Source organism: Ascidiella aspersa, chromosome 6 (assembly GCF_963924565.1).
Source record: "Ascidiella aspersa chromosome 6, kaAscAspe10.2, whole genome shotgun sequence".
NCBI lineage: Eukaryota > Metazoa > Chordata > Ascidiacea > Phlebobranchia > Ascidiidae > Ascidiella > Ascidiella aspersa.
In genome coordinates this window covers 27,696,423-27,717,836 of record NC_139452.1, presented here as the reverse complement: position 1 = coordinate 27,717,836, position 21,414 = coordinate 27,696,423, and the positions used below count along the sequence as shown (strand labels likewise).

The 21,414-nt window shown below is 35.4% G+C and overlaps 2 protein-coding genes and 1 long non-coding RNA gene across 5 annotated transcripts; 2 read left to right on the top strand and 1 right to left on the bottom strand.

Moving 5' to 3' along the window:
• Positions 1-1,493: 1,493 nt before the first annotated feature.
• Positions 1,494-5,782, bottom strand: LOC146141089 (uncharacterized). 3 transcript variants are annotated; one of them, XR_014501289.1, is made up of 3 exons: positions 5,231-5,782; positions 2,916-3,585; positions 1,494-1,903 (listed from the first exon to the last, which is right to left on the bottom strand). XR_014501289.1 is itself a non-coding variant. In XM_083391388.1 (3 exons), the coding sequence occupies exons 1-3, from the start codon at positions 5,450-5,452 to the stop codon at positions 1,815-1,817; spliced, it is 588 nt and encodes a 195-aa protein (XP_083247514.1). In that variant the 5' UTR covers positions 5,453-5,782; the 3' UTR covers positions 1,494-1,814. The 3 variants fall into 3 exon arrangements, 2 of the variants coding, with proteins under 2 accessions (XP_083247514.1, XP_083247513.1); XM_083391388.1 differs by having other exon boundaries at positions 3,309-3,585; XM_083391387.1 differs by having other exon boundaries at positions 1,494-3,585.
• A 3,946-nt stretch (positions 5,783-9,728) lies between these two features.
• Positions 9,729-14,902, top strand: LOC146141087 (uncharacterized; the record flags this gene model as incomplete). Its single annotated transcript, XM_083392808.1, has 2 exons — positions 9,729-10,280; positions 14,482-14,902. Coding segments are annotated over exons 1-2 (933 nt in total), but the record flags the coding sequence as incomplete, so codon positions are not given.
• On the top strand, positions 10,283-11,452 carry LOC146141088 (uncharacterized). The gene is made up of 2 exons (XR_014501273.1): positions 10,283-10,860; positions 11,137-11,452. It is a non-coding gene; the product is annotated as an uncharacterized LOC146141088 (long non-coding RNA).
• Positions 14,903-21,414: the final 6,512 nt, after the last annotated feature.

Below are 21,414 nucleotides of genomic sequence, written 5' to 3'. Positions count from 1 at the left end.
GGTTTTCAAACACGTAAGCTCTGGCCAAAATGTAATAAAATGGCCATGTACATTATCTACGCAAATTCTATTTATCAATATGTTTCGATCATTCCCCAAATACTACGCCATATTTGAACCCCTTTCGCATCAAAGTGGGGAAGTTTTCGGCCCATATCTGTTTTTGCTTGCAGAAACAAGTTAAGGAAAATGAAAAACAAAATATGAAATATATAATATAAAATACACAATACAAAATACAAAATATTAAAAAATAAAAAGTGTAAAATAAAAAAAATATTAAATAAAAAAAAAAATAAAAAAATAAAAATAAAAAACACACAAAAAAAATAAAAAATAAAAATTAAAAAATGAATATGAAAAATAAAATTGAAAAAAAATAAATAAATAAATAAAATCAATTTCAAAAAAAAATTAAAACTAAATAAAAATAAACACTAAGCCATGACAATATACCCCCTGACAAAATATACAACAACCGCACCCCCGTCCAGTTCTTATTGTGATTACTAAAATAAATAACTATACAAAATATCCTGTTACCCCTATCTAGGGTTTCCACACAATTTTGCAAACAAAATTGAAGGATATTTAAAGACTTTTCATAGACGATCTATAGTTTTTCAAAAACCTAAAATGGGATCGCTTGGCGTTTTTTTGAATAGAATTTTGGTAAAAACAGTATAAATACTAGTTCAGCACAATAACAAATGATTAAAAATCAGTTTAGGCTGCACATAAAATATTTTGGGACTAGTATGAAATTTCAACATGAGAAAACACATAAAAAATAAACCAGATAGTCCATGGCCAGTTATAACGTAGGGTTTTTCAATGACTATTTAATACGCAATTCATAAACTTCAATGTTAAATAACTTAGTGGCGAACTTGTTATTAAATCACGCCTGTTTTCAGTTAGAAAAGCAGGCTGTCCTCCTGTTTAACATATTTTATTTTTTGTTTAGACTCGAGTAGAAGATAATGTATAAGAGCAGTTTACAAACTAGAGTTTTTTCTATGTGATACGGTGATTGAAGCACTCAAAATGGGTTTACCGTGAACATTTTTGTCTGGTTGCATGCTTCAAATGACAAAATAGTTTAACATTAATTATCATATTGCGAAACCAATTACTACTTTACTACGTCAGTGACTACTTAAATAACTATTTTGTATCGATTCATTTTTTAAAAATAAATTTCGAGAGTCTATCTTTGATAAGCACTTAAAAAGTTAGTTTAGATAACCATATAGAATATTGCAATGCTAGTAAATTATTACTGCAGGAAAAGGAAATATATGTTTTTCTTATATATATTCTGGTTTGCTAAAAAGCAAAGAATCACATGCCACATCTGTATTTAAGATGTGTGCTTTTTATACTATATGTAAGAAAAAACAATTTCCATGCTTGATTAAATTGCATGTTGTTTTAATTAGCAAATACAGCACCTAAAACTAAAAATGCTGAACAAACAGAAAACAAGAACATTAAAACAAAACACACAGGTTTATTTGATACATAAGCATGAAAAGTATTCACAACGGTAAAATCAAGCTGTTGGTTGGTTGTTAAATAAAAAGATGTTCAAAATTCCATTAGTAAAAAAAATATGTTGCGGTGCTTATATCTTGAAATCTGCAGAATTATCTTTGGTAAATTGGTGAACTATTTATAAGCGTCAAAACACACACGAACGCAAAACTTTTTTACAAACTGTTGCATGACAAAGCGTTCCCAAGTCCCAACAGCCAAGTATTACAGTATTGTTTGATGCATCTGATCGCAATGCATTCCCCTTGCATATGGAACTAATAGTAGCCACCGCCACCACCTCCGTAACCTCCGCCGCCGCCTCTTCCATAATCACTTGCACCTCCTCCACCATAGTTGTCATTCCCTGAAGAATAATACACTATACACTTGGTTTTACAGTCAACAACATTATAAGCATGCTCAGTGCTAAACGCATTGCACTTAAAACAGGAATGTCCAACCTTTTAGCATAATGGGCCGCATTGCCACTTTCAAAAAATTTATTGGTTCAAAAACCTATTCAACTAAAGCAGGGTTTCTTAAGCAGGGGTGCGAAAACTGTTCTAAAGGGGTGCAGGGATGTTGAATCAGACACAGAAAATGTATTAACTGTAAATTATTTATTTGCTCAATTAAATGGAAAACTAACACACATTTTGGTGTAGTGTTACTGTGTTATCAGTTATTTGTATAAAAATAAAATTACAATGGCTTTGTTATTTAAGCAATTCTCAAAGGGGGTGCGAGAATTGATTGGTGCTTTAAAAGGGATGTAGCAAGGAAAAATGGTTAAGAACCACTGAAAGGATGGTAAGTGGCTACTTCATAAGTTATGTCATTTTGTGACGTTTTAAAACAACCAAACTTATAAACACCCGCTCTTCGTTAATCAAAATCGTGCATGTGGACCACAGACTTGCGTTTACATGCTAAATCATGCCATGGCTTCTTTGGGTTGATATAGTTTCTTAAAACGGTCCGCAAAAAACACAGGTTTAAAACTCCCGCTGAACAATGGTAGGTGCGCAAGTGCTCGATGGCTATTGAGAGGTAGCCTTCTTAGGGTTTCAGAGAAACTATGAGATTACATTTGAATACTTCAACTTGTTATAAATGTAGTCAAAACAATTGAAGTTGTGGACCGCTCGTAAACATCATTCCGGCAACAATGCGGTGCAAGGGCTGGACATCCCTGATTTACAGTGTTGTTTGTTGTTATTCTTAGAAAAAAATATATAGCAGGTGGAGACTTACCGTGCTTCCAAGCTACTTAAACCGATTTACGTTAAAGTTTTTCAAAAAAATGATCAAGTTAAAGTGAGACTCTTAAATGAGATATTCAAGAGTTAACGCTAAGCTAGGCTCGGAGATCTTACCTGAAAATTCAAATACACAATAAACTCCGGGGATTGGTGTTTCTAGGTACTAACGGATGGATGTTCAAAGGAACAGAAATAAAGGCCAGCCCAAAAAGGCTTCATATACTAACTGGGGATGCAGAAGTCCTCTGCTAAAATAAACATGGGGGTTGATTGGCGCAACAACAATTAAAAAAACAAAATATATTTAGAGATTTACAATTGTTTTAGAAGTAGGCCAAAGATGCTTTTAAAAACTGTAAATTCACGGTGGTTTAAATTTAAAAATTTTTTAACTGAATTTGTTTCTGTAAATTTTACGATTTAAACAAGTTAGCCATTTAAAAAAAGTTGGCATCATGTAACATTTTTTAAAAAGAAAAATTTTATCAATGCATTTAAAGCACTTACTATATCCACCACCACCTCCGTACCCGCCGCCGCCGCCTCCATAGCTGCCGCCTCCATAGCCGCCGCCACCTCCTCTGTGATGATCATAATTGTCTCCACCCCTGTCATCGCGGTAGTCCCTTTGATGACCGTAGCCGCCACCACCACCTCTGTAGCCGCCACCACCACCTCTGTAGCCGCTGCCACCACCTCCGTAGCCGCCACCACCTCCGTAGCCGCCACCGCCACCTCTATAGCCACCACCTCCGCCAGGCTTCTTCTCATTTGCTGTATTTACCTGCCACAGTGCGAAAAAACAAAAATAAAAGTTAAAAAAGGTACTGGGTATTGAGTCCAGTGATTTAAAAAATGATGCTGTACGAGCGCGGGCTCTCAACCGTGGCTTTCAGAACCACCGGAGAAAATAAAGCATTGTTACGAAGGCAATTTTAGTTATTAGCCAGTGAAACCTAATTACATTCTTCAGAAAATAGATAAATTGTTGTTCAAATTAAAACAAAATAAGCTATAGTGCATTTAAAGCAAAAAACAAAATTGCAATTGTCTCCATAAATAAATTACTCGTAATAGTGTTGTATAACAACTTTTTATTATTACATTTAGCCAATGCAGTCTGCAACTACTAAATGCTAATATAAAATTAGTCTGTGTGCTTAAAAATGGATTTTAACTAACCTAAAATTCAATTAGATGTCAGCATATATCTTGTAGAAATGCCACCATTTTTTTGCAGCATTATTTGCCCAATTGTTTAGGCATATTCAATGAAACATGCACACATATGTTTGTTAACAACCGAGATCTAGCTCTTCTGAAGTTGCTTTTTGACTAATGATCCCGGTATGGCCGGAGGTCATAAGTTCGAACCTCACAACAGGCTAGTTGTTTTTCTAGTCTGCCCTGCTTGCATCATAGATCAACAGATTCAGGAGTCTACAATGGCTTTCGGTGTACTATTGTTTAGGCCAGCGCATCTCAACTGGTGCGCCATGGAAGGCTGCCAGGTGCGCCGCGAGCCAAATAAAAAATAATTAAATATATAAAACATGTATTTTTTAGCTTGATAATAAATTGCAAAGCAAAAAGGGTCGAGTAGATCGATATCATCTTGATTAAGACGTTTCGATACGAGCTTGTATCATCTTCAGTTAATGTGATTGAGAAGCAATTCAAGCATCACTTATAAGAGATGGAACGCAAAGAGTTAGTGATAGTTATAGGTGCGGTTTGGGTTAGATAAAAGGTTGTATAGGCCTTATTTTGGCCATTTCCGAAATCGGAATCAGACCTAAATATTATTGCGACTATTAGGTATTAGCCCTATTTGCGCCTTATTCCTAACTGTGTTTTGTTCCGAAGTTGATATTGTTTTTATTTTGGTCTAGAGGCTAAAGTCCCTTTAAAGAATGCAACTATAAAGCCTATATAACAAAAAATTGCAAGCTATTTAAGAGAAATAAGGGTAAACCTAAAAATTTCGCGCTCACTTCGCTCGCAAGTGTGGCGTAACTTTTTAAAATGTTTCTAGGTGCGCTGTCAAGTAAAAAAGGTTAAGAACACTGGTTTAGGCAAAATAATCAATAACAAGGGTTGGCAATTATTTTTGACAAGTGGCCACATGAGAACCAGAAAATGTCTTGGCGGGCCGGATCACATATCATACTAAGTGTGTTTCTTTTGTAAAGGTAGAAACTTAGTTTTGACAAGCAGGTAAGAGTAAAAATAGACAAGGATGCCAATTTAAACAATAAAATATTATAAAATTATTAAAAATAAGAAAAGGAAATTATTTACTTAAAAACATTTTAAAGAAAGTAAGCCGCAGGCTGGATTGAATCGGTTTGGGGGCCTGATTTGGCCGGCCGTAGTTTGCCCAGGTCTAATCAATAAGAACATTAATGTAATACAGAAATTTTAATCACCCTAATTGGGCGGCCTTTGACTTCTTTTCCATCCAATGTGTTCATTGCTTCATTAGCTTCTGCTTGATCTGCATATGTAACAAAACCAAATCCACGGGACTGTCCACTGTCCCTGTCACAGATAATCGTCAAGTCATCTATCGTACCGACTTCTGAGAACACGTCTCTCAGAGTGTTCTCATCTATGTCAAACGGTAAATTACCGATAAATAGCCTAGTCATGATCAACAATCACTTTAGGTCTGGAATAAAAACATAAATGTGCCAAACTTTCAGGCTTGGCGTTGGTGATTTAGGCCTGTAATTACACACCAGGGAATGACATGCATACTGCATATAGGCACCAAAGTTGGTGTACAGAACATTTTTAGACGCCATAAATTTATCGTAGAGCGTCAAGACGCCCTAATTTGACCAAGTTATCAATAAATATGCAAAATAATTGCTGTAGCATAGTCTTAGTTAACCAAAAGTGAATTTTCCTGAATTACCAGGTATAAGCCTGAGTTCATAAAATCCCAAACAATGTTTTTTAAGTTTTACGCACTTTTTTAAAATTCTTGTTAAGCTTATGTTTAGCCCATTTATTCGAAACTCTTTTAGCCTAAAGGAGCGAAAATCAAGTTTTGAAAGGTGAAATGGTTGACTCAATGATAACAGGCAACAGTTGTTATCTAAGAGCTCACATTTTTTTATCTAATTAATTAGCAATTTTGCACTGGCTAGAAAACACGCCCTGAACTTTTTAAAGTTGATGCCTATGTTAGCATTATAAACACTCGCTTGTTCGAAGTTAGCAAGCTCGGCATAGCGAGGGATTAACGAGCGCGAACTTCGCGAACTCATTTTGTATTACAAACAGTCATGCCAAAACCTTGATAAGACGGGATGTATATTTATCAAATAAAATAAAAAAAGATAACGGATTCAGTGAAATTTCGTGCTGAAAGTGACTCTCATTAAAAGATTATTGGAATCAGACTGGCAATCAACAGGCTGTGTTTTGCCGAATAAAATTGCTCTGCAATAATTTACTGCTTTTTTAAAAAATTCAACTTTATTTTTTTCACAGTAGAGAAAAAAATTGAAGGATATGATGAAGCTTTTACAATAGTGAAACAGCGCCAATCATTGCACTTTTATAGACTAATAGGTATATAATATAGATATCTTAAATACAGTTGTGGCCTATTTTTTTTACCAGCTGTTTTGGCGCTGGTCTAGAATCCCATTACATTTTCTTGGGGGTTTAACTTGCTAACATTAATTGGGTTTGATTGGGTCAAGTGCTATTATTAAATTTATTTTTTCCTTTGAAGTTCGTCTTTGCAACTAGTTTTGTTACTGTACAATAAAGTGGTAGGATTCTAGACCAGTGCCCGTTTTCTTTAAGCTTCAGTATTATGATTTAAAAATGAAATTGGATCAATGTTGCAAGGACTAATTCCGGGTTTAATTTTTTTGGGGCATTTTGAAAAGTTAGAAAAATTTGATTCCTATACTTACATAGTGGCATTTCAACAATCTCACAGTAACAACCTTTAAAACGCCCCTGTTTATCGAAATACGTAGAATAAAAGCATTTAACGTATGAATTAATAAAAAAGATTGATGGGCTTAAAATCCGTTGTACGGCTGTTTGCTCAGCAATATTTAAGGCCGAACGGCACCATTTCTATGTTTGTAACTCGGGCATACGAACATTTACACTCAGTTTTCGTAAAAATTTCAGGCAAACACAGATAAGCAACGTAACACGTTGTCAAAAATTAGGTAGTTCGATTGGATTCGGTGAGAAAAAATTCAATCTTGTTTGTTGAACGGAAAGTCGTGAGTAAAAGCACCTTCATGATTGGCTGGATTAAAAGAAACAAAGTTTTTTTTATGGGGAGTTGCTAACCGAAATTGTTGATTCCATTTCGATATTTCTGATAAAAGAACTGAATTAATCGAAGCGCTCTAAAACACGTTTTATTTTCAGAAATCGAACACGTTTTTTCAAAATGTCTCTAAATTAAAAGTTTTAAATGTATGGTAGTGTTGGCAAAAGTTTCGCGAAAAATAAATCACAAGGGGTATAAAGCCGCTCGAGCGTTGACTTAAAACCTAATAAAAAAAAACACGCACATCTACTGAAAGGGAAGTGTCCAAGCATTGGACTAGTCATCTAGAATATTGTTGATTGGGATTTTTAGAGATGCCGGAATAAATACTGTAAATCTTGGTGGTGATATGCGCAGAAAACATTTGCGCATCATCACGTGTTCTGATCGCACACTTCCTTGAAAGAAAAACGCGTTCAAGATGGCGCCCAAAGCGTTAAACAAAGAAACGTGGGTTTTGCCGCCAAATTTTGTTGGCACGTTTTGAGATTTCTTTTTTGTAATAGCATTGTGTTTTTGCCGCATTCGATGGAAGACGTGTGATAATTTTTTGCACGTTTATCAAGTCGAGGTAATTTTTTTATGTATAGCCAGTGTGTATATCAGCACGTGTCAGCCATTTGGTAAAGTTGGTTTTATTAGGATTTATGGCGCTGGTCTAGAATCCTACCACAACGAAACACCATTTGGGTTAAGGTGGGTCAAGTAATATTATTAAACAAAAAGAATATAATATTACTTGACCCACCCACACCCGAACGCTAACCCGCACCCTAACTCAAATTTTGTGCGTTGATTTTAGAACTGTGGTAGGATTCTAGACCAGCGCCGGATTTATTGCTGTCATTATCTTTAAATCTGATTTATTATAAAGTTTACTGTTATTTAACATGAAAATGTGAGTGGCATCTCACTGGATATTGACAATGCTTCTACTTTTTTATTTATTGTCGCATACTCTGCATCAAGAAGTTCCGTAAACAACTATACAATTCTAGTTTTATAATTAAATTAATAAGAGCAAAATATGGCGCTGGTCTAGAATCCTACATTTTTACTGTTTTTGCTATTAGCAATTTTTCTTGTTGGTCTAAAGATAATACGTTTTTGAATCATAATTGCTTACATTATTTTGGTTTAAAAAAGTCAAAGTATTTATTATTATTATATATTGGGCGCTCTTTCACTATTGTACGTGAGAAATTATGCAAAAAAAAAAAATAATAATACCGCATACCACAACGTATGTTGTTTGGGTTAGGGTGTGGGTTAGCGTTTGGGTGAGGGTGGGTCAAGTAATAGTATGTTTATTATTAATAATAACTTGACCCACCCTCAACCAAACGCTAACCCGCACCCTAAACCAAACAATATGTGTTGTGGTAAGCGGCATTTAAAGAAAATTTTTTTTTTATTAATTTTCACGTACAATAGTGAACGAGCACCATATATTTTTATCAATTTCATTTTTGACAACTAGTTTAGAAATTAAAAAAAAAGGAGATGGTCTATAATCCTACCACATTTTCCTTAGGTGTTTAAATTGCAAACAATATTTGGGTTACAGTAGGAGTTAGCATTTGGGTGGGTCAAGTAATGTATTTATATTTGTTTTTACATATTTATGCCTTCCTTGCAAAACTATGACAACTTGTTTCGTTAGAATAAATGGTTTTAGACCAGTGCCATTTTTTCGACTCAGTTGAAACAAAGTATAAGAGTTAACCACGATTTTTTGTCAACAGACTAGACATGCACCCTCAAACAATTAATGTATGGCTAGATTTTCCCATATGTAATAGTAGCAGGGTGTATTTGACCTAAGTTGCACCTGGTTGCCCCGATTTTTTCAAACATACTGCTTTCTTGCCGACTTGAGTGAAAAAGCACTTTGGCAACCAATCATTGTTAAATTTACAACTTTTCGTTTCTTGGCAAAATCCAAAGGAAAATATTGATCGAAAATTCTATATCTCATTTGGGGTCAAAATAACTCCTTAAACTTTAGGGATAGTGTATGTGACGAACGGGGGCGATGGGTATAATCAGCTGTTTTGGTGTTATAGCGCCGCTGTTTTGGCCCCTGGTTTTCTGGCCTGAGGTTATTGATGGGTAATAGGTGGGGTTAAAAAATATGTTGGGTGAAATTATTAGGGAAGTTAGTGATGTACTTAGGGGTGGGGTTAGGTAAAATGTTTTATAGGCCTGATTCTGGTCATATAGGTCTTATTCCGACGGGTTTATGACTTCGGTATTAGTCTGAAGTCCTTTAACTTTAACCCAAAACAAAGGACTGGAGAATAACTAACAATCACTATTATTTAACGTAGTAAGCAAGTAGTCATTATCATGTAAGGCCGGAAACTGTTTGCGGGCCGCTCAAAACCCGGGTTGTATGTTGCCCGCCACTGCTCTACACAGTGGCAGACGGGCCACTGTGCACAGTTTTTTTCAACAAACCCAACCGGCACCCCCCAAAAATTATTATGCACCCCGTGTTCCTATGTGTTACCCCAGATGGGAAACTTTGAATATATTGCGCTGGGGTTATTTTATGCAGCTTAAATATGAAGCTGAAGATGAAGTACTGTGTATACTGAAAAATAATAGCGCTTTTTGGGAGTTTTTTTGACAAGATATCGAGTTGCCAATTTTATGACCTTTTTTATTTTCAGGTTTAGAACAGAGTTTTCCAAAATGTCGAAACTCTATGTAGGTAATCTTTCCTATGATGCAGGTGAAGATGACGTTCGACAAGAGTTTGAAAAGTTTGGAAAGGTTGAAAATGTGGCCATTATCATGGACCGTGAAACTCATAGGCCCCGTGGATTCTGTTTTGTTACATTCGAAAATGAAGGCGACGCCAAGGATGCCATCCAGCAGTTAGACAAATCTGATTTTATGGGCCGGTGTATGGCTGTCAATGTGGCTGAAGAGCGTCGCGGTGGAGGTGGAGGCGGAGGCCGTTTCCGTGGAGAAGGCGGTGGCGGGTACGATCGAAGAGGTGGTGGCGGGTACGATCGAAGGAGTGGAGGCGGAGGCGGCGGCGGTGGCTATGGAGGAGGCTACGGCGGCGACGACCGTGGTAGTTATGGAAGCGGCGGTGGTGGTTACCGCGGGAACAGCGGCGGCGGTGGCGGCGGCTATGGAGGCTACAACAAAAGTCAGTTACCTTTTGTTAGAATGTTAATATTTTAGTCTAGGATTAACTTTTTTTTATTCATCTATAAATTTAAATTGAATGACGATAGAAGTTTTGTAGTTTTTGAACTCTTTTAAATGTTTTCTCAATTTAGTTATACCTATTTTGAGTAAACCAATCCGTTGTTTAACTATTTTTAAAATAAAAATTTTCTTAGTTTAAAATAAATTGTTGTTAAAAGAAAAGTTTTATAATTCAAACCATGCTTTGGTAATTAAATTGAATAAGTTTGTTCTAATGTATAATAAAAATGTGTAACAAAATGTATGTAAATAGATATATATCGTTTTAACTACTTTATTTTACAAGGCTAAAATAATTAGAAATAAAGCCCAACTTGACCCCAATATTTATTTTATCAGAGGTCCTTTCCATCTGGACAGTTAAAATATGAGGCCATTTTTTGGCTGCTGCCACCATAGGACTTTTTACCTTGTGCGTTCTTCCCAAGAGCTTAAAATGTGTAATGCTTGCTGATAAACCCGCACATAGAAAAGCCACGGGGTGAAAACGGCGGAGTTGTTTTGTTTGTGTTGAACCCTGAGGTAAGAGGCAAAGACCAGTTGAAAAGTGTTAAGTCTCTTACCGATGTTGTTCCGTAAGAAATTACACTTAAAAGGTTCGCTTAACACAATAAGCAAAATCACTGCCAATGGGAATTCACTTTTGAGAGCATAATTTACAATTTTTTGTAAATAATGTTTACGTTAAAACAAAAAATAGGTTATTAGTTACATTAAAAGTGGATAAAATCGTTGTGTTTTATGCCATAGGTTGAATATGTTTTTTTAGCAATTTGTTTTATTTTTGTAAACTTTTAGGAGATGGCGGCGAAGACAGAAGATATGGAAGCGGTGGCGGCGGTGGTGGCTATGACCGTTATTAGAGTTCGGCTCTTAATTTTTTGTGGAATTAAATTCCTTGTAAAGTAACAAGACAGTTTAGCGTCAAACCATTGGCCGATAATGGCTGATGTGTGATGCCCTTCGTGTTCTTTTGGATTCTTAGTTCTGGCAACTCGGACACTATTTGTGCTTTTCTTATCTCGCTCGCTAATCCCTGTATGTACATTTCGAGAAATGACTCTTTAAGTTGTGCTAAGCAAAATTGCTGCCAAATACAACAACTGGAAATATATGTGTTTGTAAATTTTTTTATTGATGATACTTGTAGGTCAAGCCTGGGCAAATTACAACCTGATCTGGCCCGACAAGCAATGTAATTCGGCCCGCGGCTCATTAACTTTTTAGACAAAAATAAGCATTAAACACCCTTTTTTTTCAGAATATTTTATTACGTAGCGACAACGTTACTCTTGTTACCATCTTGTCAAATCAAGGATATTTAGAGATGCTTTTAAAAGGAATCGATCCCCTTTTTTGTCACAGCCCGCAAAGTTATTTCTGTTTCTTCATGCGGCGCACTGTCTAAAATTGACCATCTCTGTTGTATGTAGTTTTCAGAACAGGGACACCACTTTAGTGTTCTCGCTAATCGCATTTTTCGCTAAATTTAGGGCACTTAACGCACTTTTTTCACTGAAGAAAAAAATATAATTAAGTTTTTTTTTTTGTCTAATTCGGTTTCCAGTCGTCTTCTGAAGTCCACATGATCACAATTTTGCAAGGATCATTAAATATAACCCTTACCCCATGGCCCATGTGCCCAAATTAGTTTAATGCGAGCTACAAAACCAAAAGTGCCTAAATTAGTTTAAAAAAGTGCCCAAATTAATTCTAATCGAGCTACGTAAAAACAGAAAAGTGCTCAAATTAGTTTTATTTTAGCTACGTACGGAACAAAAAAGTGCCCAAATTAGTTTTATTTGAGCTACGTACGGAACAAAAAAGTCCCAAATTAGTTTATCGAAAATACGTACGGTACGGAACAAAAAAGTGCCCAAATTAGTTTTATTTGAGCTACGTACGGAACAAAAAAGTGCCCAAATTAGTTGGCAAAATACGTACGGAACAAAAAGTGCCCAAATTAGTTTATCCGAGCCACGTACGGACAAAAAGTGCTCAAAAAATTATTTCGGGTAATACCATCGGACCTAAAAGTGCCAAAAGCTGTATATAAATAAACAAGAGAGTTTGTCCGCCGTACGGATGCCATTTTATGTTTGCCCGGTCACAATGAGGCAATATACCTATAAGTTATTTTATAGGGCGAAATAAAGTACATTGATAAATAGAAACTTTAAACATAGAAGTAAAAAATAGCTTTTACTTCAATTTGATTCGTAATTGGGATGTACGATTCATGTGTTTTAATTTGGTAACTCTATATTAAGAGGGGTCGCGACATGATACTAAATGAAGTCATCACCGTAGTCAAACAAGTAAAATTGTAATGCTTTTAGGATATTTGGTCGTGATTTGCCTTTGCATTAGTAAGCATACTAATCTTATTTTTTCGGATAATCAAGCCTGCTGAAGTTGTATTGGTAAAGTGACCAGCGATTACGGAAAACTTATAAAGTCATAATACCGGGTTCCTTTAGAAAGGCGATTACTAATCAGAATAGTAGTGCTATTCAAATAGGATTTTGCACAAATTTGTAGAACACCTCTAAAAAGCACAAATCCCTAGTATAGGCGAAATACAAAAAAAATTGGTAATTTTTATGCTACGTTTTCGAATTTGCGCAATTTTAAATTCGGGGTTTTCCTATTTAGCCATAAACAAAATTGTGACCAAATAAAAAAAAAACATTCCCGCTCACCACACAATACAATTGTGGCTGAAATGACATAACTTGTCTTCATGGCAAACACACCAGAGATCTTTGACGAAAACTGAACGGTAAGTCATCAGAAAAAAGAAAAAAAGAAGAGAAAAAATCGTGTGTGAGAAAACTGCCAACTTATCCGCATGGTGGCGGTCGTGAGCTTAGAACACTCGTATCTACAAAAACATCAAATATTCTGGAAACAACTGAATAACACCCTTAATTTCCCGTCTCTTTTAAGGCACCAGTATATTTCTTTTTTCTTCAAACAATTGCCTTTTATATTATGTGGGTGGTACAATTGCGACCACACCGAAAATGACAGGCGTTCCTGCGGGGATAATCCTTGATACTTTTTATTCCGATATTCGGGACAAAAAGTATCGGAATCCGATTCCAACTCACGTCATTCCTATACCTGAAAAGGCAAAATATATAACATTGAGACGTTCAAAAGTAGTTTATTTATTATGATCAAATTTGCTTTACCGCCAATTGTTTAAACCAGCAATTTGAGAATGGTCTAGTTATCAGTCAAGTCATTTAAAAAAGAAGGTTCAAAGGCAAGTTTTTACCAAGTTAAGCCCCAGTCTAAGTCATCAATTGCTCAAGTTAAGTCAAAGTCATAATTAGAGCAAGTCAAGTAGCCTAATTGAAATAAACTAAAAACGTAAAAATATTAAAATTGGTAACCTTGTCCGAATTTGAGCAATAACGCAGCTAAACTTAATAAAAGGCAACATATAACAAGCGAATTGTTTACCTACAAAAATTGAGACAAATAACCAACTTTTATTCGACAAAAGATTATTGAAAACACCTAATTAAATCAAAGTTATTTTGCACAACAGTTGAAAAAATAAATCAAGTCAAGTCATTTTACCCAAAAGACTTCAAGTTAAGTCATTTAAAAACAGTGACTTAAGTGCAATTAAGTCACGTCATTGAGTATAAAGCGATAACAACATGTAATGTAATATTCTATTCTAAAATCTAAATCAAGGGGATTTGATCTAACTGAACGAAACAGTCCTATGTTACCAGACCAATCCTTAATTACTCTCATCCAACCAATAAGAAGTGCGGTTGGATGTCGGTTGAAATATGCTGTTACTTAAAACTTTAAGGAAATTTGTGATAAAAATGATAAATGGAAATTCTTACTGCCCAATCACACAGTGGCAGACGGGCCACTGTGCACAGTTTTTTTCAACAAACCCAACCGGCATCCCCCAAAAATTAAAATATGCACCCCGTGTTCCTATATGTTACCCCAGATGGGAAACTTTGAATATATTGCGCTGGGGTTATTTTATGCAGCTTAAATATGAAGCTGAAGATGAACTACTGTGTATACTGAAAAATAATAGCGCTTTTTGGGAGTTTTTTTGACAAGATATCGAGTTGCCAATTTTATGACCTTTTTTATTTTCAGGTTTAGAACAGAGTTTTCCAAAATGTCGAAACTCTATGTAGGTAATCTTTCCTATGATGCAGGTAAAGATGACGTTCGACAAGAGTTTGAAAAGTTTGGAAAGGTTGACAAAGTGGACATTATCATGGACCGTGAAACTCATAGGCCCCGTGGATGCTGTTTTGTTACATTCGAAAATGAAGGCGACGCCAAGGATGCCATCCAGCAGTTAAAAAAATCTAAATCTGATTTTATGGGTCGGCGTATGGTTGTCAATATGGCTGAAGAGGGTCCCGGTGGAGGTGGAGGCGGAGGCGGCGGCGGTGGTTACGGAGGAGGCTACGGCGGTGGTTACGGAGGAGGCTACGGCGGCGACGACCGTGGTAGTTATGGAAGCGGCGGTGGTGGTTACCGCGGGAACAGCGGCGGCGGTGGAGGCGGCTATGGAGGCTACAACCAAAGTCAGTTACCTTTTGTTAGAATGTTAATATTTTAGTCTAGGATTAACTTTTTTTTATTCATCTATAAATTTAAATTGAATGACGATAGCAGTTTTGTAGTTTTTGAACTCTTTTAAACGTTTTCTCAATTTAGTTATACCTATTTTGAGTAAACCAATCCGTTGTTTAACTATTTCTAAGATAAAAATTTTCTTAGTTTAAAATAAATTGTTGTTAAAAGAAAAGTTTTATAATTCAAACCTTGCTTTGGTAATTAAATTGAATAAGTTTGTTCTAATGTATAATAAAAATGTGTAACAAAATGTATGTAAATAGATATATACTGTTTTAACTACTTTATTTTACAAGGCTAAAATAATTAGAAATAAAGCCCAACTTGACCCCAATATTTATTTTATCAGAGGTCCTTTCCATCTGGACAGTTAAAATATGAGGCCATTTTTTGGCTGCTGCCACCATAGGACTTTTTACCTTGTGCGTTTGCACTTCCCAAGAGCTTAAAATGTGTAATGCTTGCTGATAAACCCGCACATAGAAAAGCCACGGGGTGAAAACGGCGGAGTTGTTTTGTTTGTGTTGAACCCTGAGGTAAGAGGCAAAGACCAGTTGAAAAGTGTTAAGTCTCTTACCGATGTTGTTCCGTAAGAAATTACACTTAAAAGGTTCGCTTAACACAATAAGCAAAATCACTGCCAATGGGAATTCACTTTTGAGAGCATAATTTACAATTTTTTGTAAATAATGTTTACGTTAAAACAAAAAATAGGTTATTAGTTACATTAAAAGTGGATAAAATCGTTGTGTTTTATGCCATAGGTTGAAAATGTTTTTTTAGCAATTTGTTTTATTTTTGCAAACTTTTAGGAGATGGCGGCGAAGACAGAAGATATGGAAGCGGTGGCGGCGGTGGTGGCTATGACCGTTATTAGAGTTCGGCTCTTAATTTTTTGTGGAATTAAATTCCTTGTAAAGTAACAAGACAGTTTAGCGTCAAACCATTGGCCGATAATGGCTGATGTGTGATGCCCTTCGTGTTCTTTTGGATAAGTGTTCTTTTGGAGAGAAATGACTCTTTAAGTTGTGCTAAGCAAAATTGCTGCCAAATACAACAACTGGAAATATATGTGTTTGTAATTTTTTTTTATTGATGATACTTGTAGGTCAAGCCTGGGCAAATTACAACCTGATCTGGCCCGACAAGCAATGTAATTCGGCCCGCGGCTCATTAACTTTTTAGACAAAAATAAGCATTAAACACCCTTTTTTTTCAGAATATTTTATTACGTAGCGACAACGTTACTCTTGTTACCATCTTGTCAAATCAAGGATATTTAGAGATGCTTTTAAAAGGAATCGCACGGTGTATTATGTGTATTTCAGATCCCCTTTTTTGTCACAGCCCGCAAAGTTATTTCTGTTTCTTCATGCGGCGCACTGTCTAAAATTGACCATCTCTGTTGTATGTAGTTTTCAGAACAGGGACACCACTTTAGTGTTCTCGCTAATCGCATTTTTCGCTAAATTTAGGGCACTTAACGCAGTTTTTTCACTGAAGAAAAAAATATAATTTAAAATTTTTTTTTTGTCTAATTCGGTTTCCAGTCGTCTTCTGAAGTCCAGATGATCACAATTTTGCAAGGATCATTAAATATAACCCTTACCCCATGGCCCATGTGCCCAAATTAGTTTAATGCGAGCTACAAAACCAAAAGTGCCTAAATTAGTTTAATAAAGTGCCCAAATTAATTCTAATTGAGCTACGTAAAGACAGAAAAGTGCCCAAATTAGTTTTATTTTAGCTACGTACGGAACAAAAAAGTGCCCAAATTAGTTTTATTTGAGACCTAGAAGTGCCAAAAGCTGTATATAAATAAACAAGAGAGTTTGTCCGCCGTACGGATGCCATTTTATGTTTGCCCGGTCACAATGAAGCAATATACCTATAAGTTATTTTATAGGGCGAAATAAAGTACATTGATAAATAGAAACTTTAAACATAGAAGTAAAAAATAGCTTTTACTTCAATTTGATTCGTAATTGGGATGTACGATTCAGGTGTTTTAATTTGGTAACTCTATATTAAGAGGGGTCGCGACATGATACTAAATGAAGTCATCACCGTAGTCAAACAAGTAAAATTGTAATGCTTTTTAGGATATTTGGTCGTGATTTGCCTTTGCATTAGTAAGCATACTAATCTTATTTTTTCGGATAATCAAGCCTGCTGAAGTTGTATTGGTAACGATTACGGAAAACTTATAAAGTCATAATAATATACCGGGTTCCTTTAGAAAGGCGATTACTAATCAGAATAGTAGTGCTATTCAAATAGGATTTTGCACAAATTTGTAGAACACCTCTAAGAAGCACAAATCCCTAGTATAGGCGAAATACAAAAAAAATTGGTAATTTTTATGCTACGTTTTCGAATTTGCGCAATTTTAAATTCGGGCTTTTCCCATTTAGCCATAAACAAAATTGTGACCAAATAAAAAAAAAACATTCCCGCTCACCACACAATACAATTGTGGCCGAAATGACATAACTTGTCTTTATGGCAAACACACCAGAGATCTTTGACGAAAACTGAACGGTAAGTCATCAGAAAAAAGAAAAAAAGAAGAGAAAAAATCGTGTGTGAGAAAACTGCCAACTTATCCGCATGGTGGCGGTCGTGAGCTTAGAACACTCGTATCTACAAAAACATCAAATATTCTGGAAACAACTGAATAACACCCTTAATTTCCCGTCTCTTTTAAGGCACCAGTATATTTCTTTTTTCTTCAAACATTTGCCTTTTATATTATGTGGGTGGTACAATTGCGACCACACCGAAAATGACAGGCGTTCTTGCGGGGATAATCCTTGATACTTTTTATTCCGATATTCGGGACAAAAAGTATCGGAATCCGATTCCAACTCACGTCATTCCTATACCTGAAAAGGCAAAATATATAACATTGAGACGTTCAAAAGTAGTTTATTTATTATGATCAAATTTGCTTTACCGCCAATTGTTTAAACCAGCAATTTGAGAATGATCTAGTTATCAGTCAAGTCATTTAAAAAAGAAGGTTCAAAGGCAAGTTTTTACCAAGTTAAGCCCCAGTCTAAGTCATCAATTGCTCAAGTTAAGTCAAAGTCATAATTAGAGCAAGTCAAGTAGCCTAATTGAAATAAACTAAAAACGTAAAAATATTAAAATTGGTAACCTTGTCCGAATTTGAGCAATAACGCAGCTAAACTTAATAAAAGGCAACATATAACAAGCGAATTGTTTACCTACAAAAATTGAGACAAATAACCAACTTTTATTCGACAAAAGATTATTGAAAACACCTAATTAAACCAAAGTTATTTTGCACAACAACTGAAAAAATAAATCAAGTCAAGTCATTTTACCCAAAAGACTTCAAGTTAAGTCATTTAAAAACAGTGACTTAAGTGCAATTAAGTCACGTCATTGAGTATAAAGCGATAACAACATGTAATGTAATATTCTATTCTAAAATCTAAATCAAGGATCGGATTTGATCTAACTGAACGAAACAGTCCTATGTTACCAGACCAATCCTTAATTACCCTCATCCAACCAATAAGAAGTGCGGTTGGATGTCGGTTAAAATATGCTGTTACTTAAAACTTTAAGGAAATTTGTGATAAAAATGATAAATGTAAATTCTTACTGCCCAATCATGTTTAATTTTTTTAGGAGTTTAGCAAGGCTGTCTATTTGTTTTTAGCATTGCAACATTTTGTTTTCCATACACACATTACTGTTGGCTCTTTTTTAAACGGGGCAGCATTAGTTTGTGCACCGCAAAATATGCGACGGCTTCACTGTAGTGAAGTTGCAAATCATTCAGGAGGACAAACACCGTTAAAAACAAAATTTTGCACACCGCGTGTCCTACAGGCGTCGCGTCAAAGTCGCGAAAAACATGCGTCATAATTGCGTAAACAACGAGTCGCGAAAGTCCCCGCAATTAGGATTAGAAGCGGCCGACGTCGAACTGCCCTGACCCTTAAAACTTTGTGGCCCGAAAATAGTTTACCTGCAGTTTTCGCTACAATCGGAAGCTGAATCTTGTTGCCTATAAATGCCAGGCAAGAACCGCTTTTGGAGTTAATGGGATTTCACACCGTAGAAGCATTTTGAATCTGGCGGTAAAGCAAGACTGTTAAACGCAAGATGAATATACTGATTTTGGTGTTTGCTGCAATTGCGGCCTGTGCCTCTGGTAAGTGAGTCAAGGACTGGTTATTTCTAAAGTTTTTTTAGCTTTGATTTAATTAATTTTAAGTGTATGCTATTTCAATTTTGAACAGAATGTCATCCATATGTAATAAAGTAATTGAAATCAATGCCTAATCACTAATGGGTGTGTGCGTAAGCGACTAACAGAATAGTTTAAATGCATTAGGGATTAAATAATCCACTGGGAAAATTATTTATTTATTACTAACCCTGATACTACCCAACACTGAAATAAAAATGATGCAATGTTTTCGAAATGTATAAACGCTGGCGAAAACTTTCAATTGACAATAACTATTGCGTAATGTTTTAACATTTTCTGCGACATTACATGTTTTAAGTTCATTAACAATTTTTCGCGCCACCTTTATTAAAAAAAATTTAGTAAAATACTGTATCGCGATTATTTTAAATTTTCTTTGTCTGAAAATTATGTGAAGTGCAATGAGTCGCTAAAAACTTATAACTTGAATGAATTTTAACATGTAAAAAAGGCCCATAGTTTTTCGTTGGTAAGAAAGATTTGCAGAAAATAATCAAATGCCTTGAGTTCGATATTAGAGTTAAGGTACTCAAATGTTTTAAAGAAAAAAAATAACATAACTTGGTTCAGACTATCGGAGTTAAGTCGGAAAACTCGGTTAAAGGTAATTACATGGTTAAAGTAAATTACTTAAGTCAAACTACTCAGTTAAATAAAACTAATCAGTTGAATCAAATACTCGGTTAACCAAAGTTATACGGTTTAATGAAACTTTTACCAATTACCAGGTTAAGTTTTAGGTAACTTCCTAAATTTGATTCAAACCAAATTATAAAACTCTGAGTCAGACTACTCGGTTTACTTGGACTACTCGGTTAAGTTATGATGATAATTGGTCAAATAAAACTCTCATTTAAGCAAAGCTACTCGGTTTATTGAAATTAATGGACTAAGACCAATTACTCGGCTAAGTTTTGGGTAATTTCCTAAATTTGATTCAGACTAATTTATAAAACTCTTAGTTAGACTACTCACCCGGGTCGGTTTATTTGGACTAGGGCCTACTCGGTTAAGTTATAATCATTAGTTAAAGAAAACTCTCAGTTGAGCAAAGCAAATTTATGGATAATTTCCCAAAGTTAGTTCAAACAAATTATGAAACTTACTTAAAATACCGGATTGGTCAGATTACTCGATTACTTTAGATTACTCGATTACTTTAGATTACTCGGTTTATTTACACTACTCGGTAAAGTTATGATCATTGGTTAAAGAAAACTCTCAGTTATGCAAAGAAAATTTCTCGGTAATTTCCAAAAGCTGTTTCAGACAAATTATGAAACTCAGTTGAACTACCGTACCGGGTCAACTACTCGAATTTTTGTAGATTACTCGGTTTTAAGTTACTTCAAAAAATACCAAAAAAATAGAAAAAAAAATGTAGGTTGCCACGTGGTGGGGCACGAGGCCCGACGACGTCGACAAGCATTCCAGAATCCAGATGATGTCGTCATCGGTTTCTTTCCCGAGTGCATGACGTCACAAACAAATGACACGACCAAGCAGTATCCTGACGTGGTCAGCTTTTACGTCATCTACTCGGCCTGGTATCAGCGCTCCAACGAAGTTTGCAAGTGAGGATTAAGAACGCTGAGTTGGACTGGGCTTTTATTTTGTCTGAAATTGTTAAGCGATGGCGACCCATTTTTGTCTGGTTCTTCATTGATTGTGCGAGTTTTGCTTATAATTTAAACTCCTCAACACACGGATTGAATAAGTTTGAAAATTAACCTTTGATGAGATTCTAACAACCAAGTGATGAATAAAAATAAATTACCCGGATGGTGCCTTTATTGTGTCTGGTCGTAAAATCACTTGATGGCTGTTTCGTAAAAAATGAATTTGCTTTTGTAAATATTAAAGAAATACTATTGTATAATTAAAAAAAATATGAGTTCGCGGTATGGTAGGCTAGATCTCGCTTGATTTCAATCGATTTCGATATTGGTCTTTCTGAAGGCACACATATATATTCAATTTGGTTTTATGTTTCCTTTGTCGGCTTTTTACTAGTTTGGCAGGTGTCTTAGGCCTGTTACTTTACCGGCACTGATACCTCCCCGTGTCTTTAGTCACAAATCTAGGGTGTCTTCACACACGTTTTAGGATTCGCAAATGTTATTATATTTCTTAACAAAAATAAACCCTTTACAGTCGTTCAGTTTCTACCTCATGCCTAACCTTTTTGTACT